Here is a 12,082-nt window from a genome sequence, read left to right as displayed (position 1 = left end):
ACATGCACCCTTGACCATCACAGCAGCCTCTGTCTGCAGGAGCATGGCCCAGCCAGGTGGGACTGGATCAAGGAACCACCACTGGCTTCTGAAAGTTCTTGGTTTCTTCACTTTGATACAAATTCTAGATTATCCAAAAAGCCTTGAAAGCATGTGCCTATTAATGCTCGTGGAACAAGATCCTTTTTTAAAAAACCTTCACACCACAAGCCCAAACCTGTGGCTGTGTCCCCCTACATACACCACAAGACAAGCACTGGGTAAAGATGAATATTTATTCACTTTACAAAGAGAATGGTATTAAATTGCCATTAACAGCTCCATTTATAGACAAATATAACTATACATTACACCAGTAGCTGACTCTAACTTTCCCAAGATGCTTGTATGGCTCCAACTCTACTAGTTGAGCACGGAAATCTGCCACCGAAGTGAGAAGTCCCTCAGAGATAATGGTTTTATGTTTTACATATTCACAGGTGGGAAAAATAAACCCATCTCCCCAGCCCTTTCTTCAGAGCTGAGCTTCCATCTGCATGTTCCCTACAGAGCACTGAGCAAATACTGGCTCATTCTTTAAAAAAAAAAAATTACTGATAATTTGAAAAGGCTTTTGTAGCACACAAAATACTTCTTTATACATACATAAAAAATCTTGAGTCAGATTTATTTTAAGGTAAACATAGCCTAACACTGCCAAGAGTGGATGATGAAAAGGAACACATTAAATTACGGAATTATAAAAATATTTTCTTTGGAAAAAAATTCCAACAAGGTTATCATTAATATCTAAAACCAAAGAGAAAAAAATAAACAATTGTTCTTTGATCCATTAGTAGTTTAAATAAAAATGAAAACCTCTTCAAAAGCAGCTGTAACTGAATCTTTTAAAAAGTTGCGGGTAATGAGCACTTCTAAATCCATACACTGATGATTCTTTACAGGCAACCTGCAGTCAAGAAAAATCCTTAATATGGCTAATTCTTTACTTTTTAATCATCATGATTTCTGTGTATTTTAAAAAAATATTTCACATGACAGCTTGAAAAATAAGTGGTTGTTTTGGGGAAGCACTCCAAATATTCAATCTGATTCAAATCAGATTACCACAGTTGAGAAGCCAGGAAAACTGGTGATTTTATTTTTTTTTAATCACAATCATTTTTACTCGTTTTTAGTTTATCCCTTCATGTTTTATGAAAATGTACCAAACTGTTTCACTAGTGCTGCTTCGTATCAGGACGTGATGAAAGATACCAACCTGAGACAGGAGCTGACTCCTTCATTAAAGTCCAGTTCTTGAACCCTTACATGGGAAATGTCTTTTCATTTATGTCAATCCTTGGCATAACCAATCATACGAAGATATTATATTATAAAAATATACCATATATTGGACACTCATGTCAGTACATTGCAGAAAATGTGTCTATTTGCTGTGTAAAGTTTATTAACATTTGAATGAAACTCTCTTATTTACACAGTTAGGTCTGGGGTGTTCAGGACAGCAAAGTGGCATAGGAACCACCATTAGGAATTTGGAAATGTGCAGCGGTCCTTGGCATCTGTCAGAGACAACCCTCCCCAGGAGAACTCGGCAGCAGTGGGTAAGGTGAGCCAGTTTACACAGTTCATTTGGCCTGTTCTTTTCTGTTCATTCTTCTTCACTTTCATTCTCAGGATCTAAATCAGAATCTCCATTTAATTCCTTTTCACTTGCCACATCTCTGTCCTCACCATTTTCTTCATCTTTCTCTTCATCATCCCCTTCTTCCTCTTCATTCTCTTCATCAACATCCTCATCTTTTTCACTTGCTTTCTCATCCTCATCTTCATCCCAATTATCCTGGTGGAAATAGTAAGCAAAGAAAGCATGATTGAAGGCCTCAGTCTTACAGAGTACAAGGATATAAGGCATGTTTATGTACCAGGAAACAAATTACTCACATCAGAATCCTTATCTGCTATTTCATCATCAGATTCCTCTTCAGAAGATTCTATAAGAAGAGGGAAACCTAGTTTTAATTTTGTGATCAAAGCAAAGGGCATAGCACTGAAAGCTAATAAATGGAATCAGACTCCTGAATTTACTTTTAGAAATGTATTTAGCTGTCCTCCATCTAAGAAGGATTATGTTCTACTTCTAAAAGAAGCACAATGTTATGCCCATTATATCTCAACAAAAGGGGGGAGGAAAGGTGGGATCACAAGAAGTGTAATTAATTCAGGTACATTTTTATGTTCTTCAGTTATGTTTTATAGCTTTCTCTATAAAGGTTTTGCTTCATTTTTTAGAGGTATTTCTAGATAGTTTTGGATGCTGCTGTGAAAGGGATCTTTTTTCCTAACACATTTTCTGAATGGGACATTATGGACATACAATTACTGGGACATAATAATGCTACCAATTCCTTTTTTGCTAGATCTTGGTATCCAGTAAGCTTGCCTATTTGCATATCTTAATAACAATGCAACTGCAGATTCTGCTGTATTTTCTATGTGGAGAAGAAAAACAACTGCAAGGTCCAATGTTCTAGAATTCATTTCTTTCATAAAGTATAAGGCAGGATATCCAGAAGTAATAAAAGGTACACTATTGTCTTGTTAATGACTTTATGGGAATGCTTCTAAACCTTATGTCTGATGTAGATTTATTAAGGAAACTCCCTTACTTAAAATCCTAGGTTGCTTAATATATAGTGCTCATGGTAATCTGTTAATGTGGTAATAACTACAGTGATAAGGTTTCTTGACGCTAAATCATGTTATAATCTTTAAATACATTCTACTTGACAATGAAACATGATTTTACTTCTATAATTAATCTGCTACTTAGGATATTTGAGGATGGCCTAAAATGCTATTTTGACTACATTTTTCTGGTTCTGATTCATAAAATGCCTGAACTGTTCATATATGACAAAAATGACTTGTTCCTTAAAAGACTAATAAAAGTCATTTATAAAACCTGTGTCTGGTACCTTGTGAGGAAAGATTTTGATTAAGTAAATTCAAAACTATTACTTCAAGGTTTCTCTAAGTCAATTTGGTCATTGAAGCTTCCCAAGAAATTACCTATACCATCCAGGTTTTCTGTATGTGCATGGCTGTTCATGGTGTTCTATTTAAATCTCTTCCATACCTGATGCTCTTTTTTGTTACTCTATTTGTGCCCTCTCTTTCATTTGATCACATTTCTGCCGGTTTCGCCAAGGGCTTGTCCGTTTTATCAGGGAAGGTGTGCCAAAGCATGATCTTACTCACAAGTCGCAGAGTTGAGCCAATGTGAAAATGAATTGTTAAGCATATACCCTAAGTCTTTACCTTCTTCATACACCAACTTTGCCTTCTGAGCAGGACAAGTCGTTTCCTTTGTTTTCTCTGACGCTGTAACCTGAAAGACAATCAAGTGCTATTGTGAAGTGGAATGTAAATTTATCTCAAGTATCACACAACCTCCCCAACAGTAAACTCACCCTCACCCTCATCCATGAAATGGATGACCTTAACATGATGCAGTTCAAATATCAGGCAAAAGGCAAGCGCATCAAATCCAAGAAAGAATTACTCTGTGTAATTACTCTGAAAATGCTTCTCAGGTTAAGATTTCCTTCTGTGACCAAAAGCTGCAGCAATACCCTGCAACTCTTGCTCACAGCACCACAACCACTCTAACTATATTAAGTTCAAACATTTATGGTGACGAGCTAAAGTTGACTCAAGTACCACAAAGCTTACTTACTATCAAATACATAGCACTGCCTAGTTAAAAATTAGGTCTTCATCTACCAGTTTTTGTTTTAACTGAAATGGGGCACTTTCAACAGCCAGGCAAACAATCCTTATTCCTCTCTCCATTACTCTCACATTCAAATGTTTGGCACAAAACAATCTGATCTACTCACTTGTGTGATTAGAAGGATAAGCTTTCCGTGAAGGTGGGAGAGCTTCTGAAAAGTTTTTACTCTGCTTTCCATTAACTGGTACAGGGTCCCCAGCTGGGGTACCAAGTCAGGCAACTACAGAAAGACGACAATAAAAAAGATACTTTGACACTATCATAACAAAACATAGATAACAAATATATAAATCATGCTCACATATGCCTGCAGATTCAGCCCCAAGCAAATGCTTGCACTTCTAGTGGCAGTGGCAGCCTGTCACATAGCCTAGCAAAATCTCAAACTTTCAGATGCCTTTACTGTACTAACGGCAAAAACAAATAATACATTTTTAAAAAAGAATGATACAAGGTCAGGAGAAACTGCAAGGCAAGACAAACTGCAGGCTGGGGCCTCTTTGTGCTGATCATATTATTTTTGAGAACATCAATATAAAGGAGACACTAAATAAAAAGTACCCTCAACCGCATATTTCTTAAAAAGGACTTCACTCTGAAACTTCCTCTCTGATGATATCACAGGATCAACCTCTACCATTAGGTCCCAGTAGCTAGAGGAAGCTTTTCAGAGCTTCCAGAGACCCACTGGACAGAGTGACAGACTACAAAGCTGACCTTAGAGTATTTCAAACATACTTCCTCTTAAACATACTTCCTCTGACTTATGCTTCAGAAATTAAAGCAGGAAATTATTTTATTCGTCCCTCCAGAGCTGTAGAAATAGGGACCCTACTCTTTGCCCTTTAACTAGCCTTTACTTGCCCTCCTATCTGACACTAAAGTAAATAAGAGTATTTCATTCAAATGTTAAATTTTTAAACAGTGAAAATGAGTGTGTGTACATTACTAAAGCCCCCATGCCTAGCAATCTTTGACTTAAGAGAAAGTGCTTAAAGATACCTGATAAGGAAGAAATTAAGGCAAGGTGGAAGAAAAGCACTGTTCTCTGAGGAAAGAGGACTGTTTTGGGCTGCAGAGCCTACCCCATACTGTACTTCCACAGTCTATTCTGCCCTGACCTACGTTACACAACTACCATTCCGTAGTTATAACTAAAGGGTTGAATCCAGAAGGGATTCACTTCAAGTCCTCCTAAGGCTCTTTTCACCTCTAAGCAATTCAACAAGGTCACAAAGTAAATGCTGTACTATGCTTGTGGTGATCTCTCCATTCCCATCACCATGCCACTCAACCACCACCCCCCAATCTCCCAAGGCTTCTGTAAGCTAAGAAAACCAATATGCATTCTGTTTCCTGTCTCTTCCCCCATTTTTACTCACTGACAGAGATCACCACAGACATACAGAGAATGAACTGCCAAACTCAAAACAGGTTATCCAGTAGCCTTTCCTATCTCAAACTCCTGAAGGAAAAGGAGCCTGAGAACAAAGGACAGTGATCAGGCAAGAATTGAGTGAAACTGTGTTAAGAAAGGAAGAGCTATAGTTTAAACAGCAATTAAGAATTTTCAACTCTCCATTAAAATCTTTCAAGAAAACCTACTGAAAGATGCTAGATAATCAAATAAAAGGAGGAAAATGCCAACTGCATGATTTTATTTCTGGTTTATTCATTTCTGAATTAATGATGTGGTAATAACACAACTTCTATTATGAGATATAGAACTATTTTTTTTTTCTGGTGCTGCTCTAAGATTTTACACTCCCTCCCTTACATCTGTACAGGTAATAAGGAGCTGACAGTAGCCCCAGCGAAACGTCAGGTATTAAATATTTATATAATTTTTATCACAAACTACCCATTTAGCCTCCTGAGGCAATGTACAACAGAAATGTTAACACGGGGGATATAAACTTTCAAAAGTCACTAAGCTTTTCAGCAGGAGGTGGAGAGATACATACAATGTAAAGGTAATTTTGCTAAACAGGTTGTGTATATAAAAAAACATCTGAAGGCTCCTATGTAACTTTTCTCCTTTCTGCATTTTTCAAGCTTCTCTACAGAATATATATTACTTCTAAAACCTGGGTCAACAAAAGACCGGTTTACAAAAGTTAACAACAATGACAGTATGATACTGCACCTGGGAAAAAAACAAAACCTTTAAAAGAAGCGGCTGACAGTCAAAGGGCAGATGGTTTTTGTTAAGCCATCACTTCATAATCCTTAGCAAATCCAAACTATTCAACTCCAAACGAACAGACTTACTGTGGATAAGTAGGATGCATGGACCGTTAACACACATTTTAGCCACTGAACCATTAAAATAGCACTGAAAAACAACAAACAAACAACAAATCAACTAACATTCACAAATCCAAAAGTAAATACAACAGAGTTATAAAGATCTGTTTATATGACTCTGCTAAGTCGCTTCAGTCATGTCCGACTCTGTGCGACCCCAGAGATGACAGCCCACCAGGCTCCCCCGTCCCTGGGATTCTCCAGGCAAGAACACTGGAGTGGGTTGCCATTTCCTTCTCCAATGCATGAAAGTGAAAAGTGAAAGTGAAGTCGCTCAGTCGTGTCCGTTTCTTAGCGACCCCATGGACTGCAGCCTACTAGGCTCCTCCGTCCATGGGATTTTCCAGGCAAGAGTACTGGAGTGGGGTGCCATTGTCAACCACTATTGAATATGACAGTCCTTTCATCCTTTCACTGGGTCTATTTGAGGTCTATGTAATATAGGAATCTCTTGGGGAAGGGAGAGGGGAGTAAGATGGACTAGGTAACAGGACAAAAACCCCTTCCTCTAAAAATAATTCAATTCCAGATATAAAACTAATGTTTTACTTCATAATTAGCTGATACCAAGGCACTAAACTGGGCTCAGTTGACACTGCATTTTATGCTCATGTATCTGAGCCCATCTATTCATCATAAGGTACAAACAGCAAAAGATTTCCAAACCAGCATGAAGACAAACATGGGCCACAAATGTAAGTCAGGCCCTAATTAATGAACTCTTCAACTTTCCTCTGTGAGCTCCCAAGTCTAATGGAGTCTATCAGGAAAAACAACTTAGAAAAGAAAAAATATATTATAGACACTGATGATGCCATCAGATCAGATCAGTCGCTCAGTTGTGTCCGACTCTTTGCGACCCCATGAATCGCAGCATGCCAGGCCTCCCTGTCCATCACCAACTCCCGGAGTTCACGCAGACTCACGTCTATCGAGTCAGTGATGCCATCCAGCCATCTCATCCTCTGTCGTCCCCTTCTCCTCCTGCCCCCAATCCCTCCCAGCATCAGAGTCTTTTCCAATGAGTCAACTCTTCTCATGAGTTGGCCAAAGTACTGGAGTTTCAGCTTTAGCATCATTCCTTCCAAAGAAATCCCAGGGCTGATCTCCTTCAGAATGGACTGGTTGGATCTCCTTGCAGTCCAAGGGACTCTCAAGAGTCTTCTCCAACACCGCAGTTCAAAAGCATCAATTCTTCAGTGCTCAGCCTTCTTGACAGTCCAAGTCTCACATCCATACATGAGCACAGGAAAAACCATAGCCTTGACTAGACGGACCTTTGTTGGCTAAGTAATGTCTCTGTTTTTGAATATGCTATCTAGGTTGGTCATAACTTTCCTTCCAAGGAGTAAGCATCTTTTAATTTCATGGCTGCACTCACCATCTGTAGTGATTTTGGAGCCCAGAAAAATAAAGTCTGACACTGTTTCCACTGTTTCCCCACCTATTTCCCATGAAGTGGTGGGACCAGATGCCATGATCTTCGTTTTCTGAATGTTGAGCTTTAAGCCAACTTTTTCACTCTTCACTTTCACTTATCATCAAGAGGATTTTTAGTTCCTCTTCACTTTCTGCCATAAGGATGGTGTCATCTGCATATCTGAGGTTATTGATATTTCTCCCGGCAATCTTGATTCCATAGTACAAGCTTAATATCTTTGAGAAATCAACATCCCCTGCGTGTGTGCTAAGCTGTTTCAGTCGTGTCTGACTCTTTGCGACCCTATGGACTGTAGCCCGCCAGGCTCCTCTGTCCATGAGATTCTCCAGGCAAGAATACTGGAGTGGGTTGCCATGCCCTCCTCCAGGGGATCTTCCTGACCCAGGGATTGAACCTGTATCTCCTACATCTACCTGCACTGGCAGGCGGGTTCTTTACCACTGGCACCACCTGAGGACGCCCATCAACATCCTATCTAAATGTTTAATCATCAAATTAACAAAAGATGACTCGTAAGATTTAGTTATATAAAATTGTTTCCTTATAGTGTCTTTTAGCAACTACCAGAGACTGAACAAATTCTACAAATGGCCAGTTTTACACATCATGATTAGGCCTAAATCATTAAAAATTAATCCACTAAATGGCCTGCGTTGTTTTCTAAAAGAAAAGAAAAAAACTCTAATACAATCTTGGAAATAAGAATCATTCAATTTAAAGTAAGTGCAGAGATCAATATTTCACACTTAAAAGAGTTTTATTAGAATTTCGGGCTACCTACTATGTAGTAACATGCTGTAAGACATTGCTGTTATTAAACAATCACATTTAAAATATTTATAATATCAAAGCAATTTAGGTTGCCCAAACGTCTTACCTATTAGGATGTCCTTGTAATCTCTTTGTAAGCTGAGGAAAAGAAAAACAGTATTAGTCACAGTACTTCAGAGCCAGCCAATCTCCCATCAATTCACACGAAAACACATCCAGAGAACCAAAGGAAAAGAACAGCCATATTAGGAAATCATTATTCTTGTTTCCTAACTCCTAAATGTTTTGACCAATTTAACATCATCTAGGAATACACTCCTAAAATAACAGTAATTATCTGATAAAAATCTAGGCTAGGATTTATGAATGAAATGTCCAAAACAGACACAAAGACAGAAAATAGATTAGTGGTTGCCAGACACTGGGGAGTAAGGACAAATGGGACGTGGCTAACGGGTACAGGCTTTCTTTTTGGTGCGGCAGTTGTACAGTCTATAATATACTATACAACACTGTACACTTTAAAGGTATGTAAATTATATCTCAATTTTTAAAATATATAGAAAAAAATCTAGGTTAGGAAACTTTTGGCTGAGGAGATCTAGTGGTCATCTATCACCCACTCTTAAGCACCCTGCTCGCTTACATACTGCAAATCCATGTCTGGATTTTCATCTTCGAGTCACAGCATTAGGACCTTAGAATGAAAAGTGTACTCAGTTACCTCTTGCAACAACGGAATAACAGCATGCAGGGGCATCCTTAATACAGTTCTCTTTATTAAGTTTAAATTCCTAGTTTGAAGTACTTTCTGTGAGGGGGGAAAAAAAATATAAATAAGCATACTCAGAAACTAAGGACACTACAGGAAATACTGTCAGTAAAAATGATCTTAAAAACCACACAATGAAGAACCAACTGAATTTTAGCAAATAAAGGTTGGGATTAAATGAAGAATGCACTATTTCTTATGGCTATCAGACAAGTATAGTCGGCAAGTTATCAGGACATTTACTCCTTGGACTCTTTACCTTCTAGCTTTCCCTTCAACCCACCTCCCTCAGGCAACTACTGAACTATATATTTGGTTTGCATTTTCTAGAATTTTTATATAACTGAGAGCAAGCTATATATACTTTTTTGCCTGGCTTCTTTCTCATAGCGTAAGTTTGAGATTCATCCATGTTGTTGATGAAGCAATACCCATTCCTTACACTGCTAGATAATAGTTTGTTTATCCCTTCACATGTGGAGAGTTCCTTCCAGCTTGGGGCAGGTATTCCTGTACAAGTCTTTGTATGAACACTGGTTCTTGTGGTAAATACCTAAGGACAGAATGGCACATTCTTCTGGTAGATGTGTCCTTAAGAAACTGCCAAACTGTTTTCCAAAGCAGGTGTACTATTTTACCTCCCACCAGCAAGACATGAGAGTTTCAGTTACTCTGCATACTCCCCAACGGACAGTACTGCTGTTTAACTTTTAATAAATCGTAACGGACAGGTAGCTGTCATCTCATTGTGGCTTTAATTTGCATTTATGATGATTAATGATGTTTAATACCTTTATATGCACTCACTGGCCATTGGAGTATCTGTGAAATATCTGTTCACACCTTTACCAATTGGTTTTTATTTGAGTCTCACAAATAAGTTAAAAGAGTTCTATAAATTCTGGATGTAAGTTTTTTGTCTGATACATAAGTCGCTTTTTTTTGCCAACCTATGGCTTGCCTTTTCATTATCTTAACAGTGCCATTTCAAGAAAGCAGCTTTAATTTTTTTATTAAATCCAAGGGACCAATATTTCCCTAAGTGTGGATTTTGTTGGAATATAGTTTTAAAGAAAGAGAAAAAATAAAAGTTTACAAGATAATCAGCCAGAGGTAAATATTAACTGGATATTTGATAATTTTAAGGAATCATCATTTCCTTTTTTTAGGTGATAACAGATTGTGGTTATGTTTTTAAAAGGAATTGCTATTGTCAGAGTTGAACAGGGGTATATTTGTGGTTGAAATAAATAATAGGTCTGAAATTTGATTCACTATAATCTGGGGAGGGGCATGGCAAACAGATAAAACAAGAACAGGTTGGTTAGTGTTGATAATTTTTGAAACTGAGTGATGGGTTCACTGTGGCCCATTGTACTATTACGAGATGTTTCTTTAAAAAAAAAAAGATAACTGATTCACTTGTACTACTAAGGAATTTTTCAAAGCACAATTAAGTAAGCTATGATGGCAAATAAGTTATATTTTTTTAAAACACTGTTTTCTGTAGCTTATTTTTCACCAAATCCTCACCGAGGTTTCTTCACCATGTTAGACTAAAATCGATCTCCCAAGATACATACGCTCACAAACTGTTTTGAAAGTGATTTTAGGTTTTCACATATGTCTGGTTTCCCCCCTCATTTTACAAAATCACCTTAAACATAGGACATTCCCATTTAGATCAAAATATAAAGCAGAGAAACACTATTCATGGGTTGCCTATTCAAGTCACATCTATACTAAGTGGCACCAAGAGTCACTAATAACAAATGCGCTGAGCAAATGGAAACCTGCTTTAATCTAATCAGGTAGTGCTTAAGTCCATTTTTTTTTTACACTTAAATTTTCTCTACAGACCACTTTCAAATTCTGGAATTTAAGAGGACCGAATTAAGCAACATACAAGCAGTCACCAACTTACAAACACAAAAATAGCAAATGCCTCCCTTTTATATACCCCCAACCCTCTTGAATTTTTCCCTCAAACCTCCTATCCATTGCCAAGGTTCCACCTCACCGCCCCCTCTCACGGCCAGGGGGAAATAAGTTTCTGGAATCCAGAGTAAAAACTCAGGAACGCATTTTCCTACAGAAAAAAATATAAATTGTGATCTAGAATGCTGAGTATTATAATTCAGCTACACAACGTTTATAAAGGCTTTTGTGAACTAAAGCCTAAGAACCCAGTAACAAGTCACAACAATATTTCTATGAGAAAATGCATTCCAGGTTCAAAATAACTCAATTCAATCCCTTTGTAGGTTGGTGACTGTCTGTATAGTGCCACCAAGAGACAGACATTTGACTAAACTCACAAAACAGTAAATTCAAGACAGTACATGACTATTCACTCTGTAAATGTGCTGTCAATTGCCTTCTAAGAAAAATTAACCATCTTATTCCTTTAAAAACTGCTATAATACTTACATTTAGAATTTCAAAATCATTACTTTCTAAGCCCTGTGTGAGGAGAACTGGAAAACTATTTGTCTGTGGAAGGTTGTCCTTTTCTTTTTTTGAAGCTATATCCAGGGCTCCCAGGCGTTCTTCAATGCTAACCTACAGAATATAAATGATCAGTTAATGTTGCACCAGACAAGACCTAAACCAGTTTGGTCAAATTACTCTGTGTTTATGTCTCAGGAGACAAAAAGCTCTAACTGATTTACACCTCAACACTGAAAAACACAAACATGCTCTTTCTCATTCCAATAGAATCTCATCACCATAAAGCCAATGCGGCACATGAGTGTAACATCTACAGTCCACGTTCACAGATTTTAGGGGGGGAGAAAAAACCTGAAAAATCACAATTTGAGAATTTAATTCATAAAAATCCCTCTGTAAGATTCAAAAAGAGAAGGGTCTGACATCTGATTACTAGAGCCTAAGAAAAAACCTATAATTTCCCCCTTCTATAGTTTTCTATAAAAGCTTCCCTGTAGTATAACCTTCTCTTGCCATCAACCTCAAATCTCTTGCTAACAAA

At 37.7% G+C, this 12,082-nt stretch overlaps 1 protein-coding gene across 1 annotated transcript in view; it reads right to left on the bottom strand.

Annotated features, from left to right (window-relative positions):
• Nucleotides 1-256: 256 nt before the first annotated feature.
• WDR43 (WD repeat domain 43) overlaps nucleotides 257-12,082 on the bottom strand; it is a 39,045-nt gene continuing 27,219 nt past the window's right edge. Inside the window, exons 11-18 of the mRNA XM_010840671.1 lie at nucleotides 11,521-11,652; nucleotides 9,043-9,129; nucleotides 8,425-8,456; nucleotides 6,071-6,134; nucleotides 3,906-4,019; nucleotides 3,325-3,394; nucleotides 1,948-1,997; nucleotides 257-1,846 (exon numbers count right to left, since the gene is read on the bottom strand). Of these exons, the coding sequence (XP_010838973.1) occupies nucleotides 1,655-1,846; nucleotides 1,948-1,997; nucleotides 3,325-3,394; nucleotides 3,906-4,019; nucleotides 6,071-6,134; nucleotides 8,425-8,456; nucleotides 9,043-9,129; nucleotides 11,521-11,652 (741 nt within the window). The 3' untranslated portion in view covers nucleotides 257-1,654. The remainder of the gene's footprint in view (nucleotides 1,847-1,947; nucleotides 1,998-3,324; nucleotides 3,395-3,905; nucleotides 4,020-6,070; nucleotides 6,135-8,424; nucleotides 8,457-9,042; nucleotides 9,130-11,520; nucleotides 11,653-12,082) is intronic.

Source organism: Bison bison, unplaced genomic scaffold (assembly GCF_000754665.1).
Source record: "Bison bison bison isolate TAMUID 2011002044 unplaced genomic scaffold, Bison_UMD1.0 scf7180017864145, whole genome shotgun sequence".
Classification (NCBI taxonomy): domain Eukaryota; kingdom Metazoa; phylum Chordata; class Mammalia; order Artiodactyla; family Bovidae; genus Bison; species Bison bison.
The sequence above is the reverse complement of the archived record's forward strand: the minus strand, read 5'-3'. Positions and strand labels throughout refer to the sequence as shown.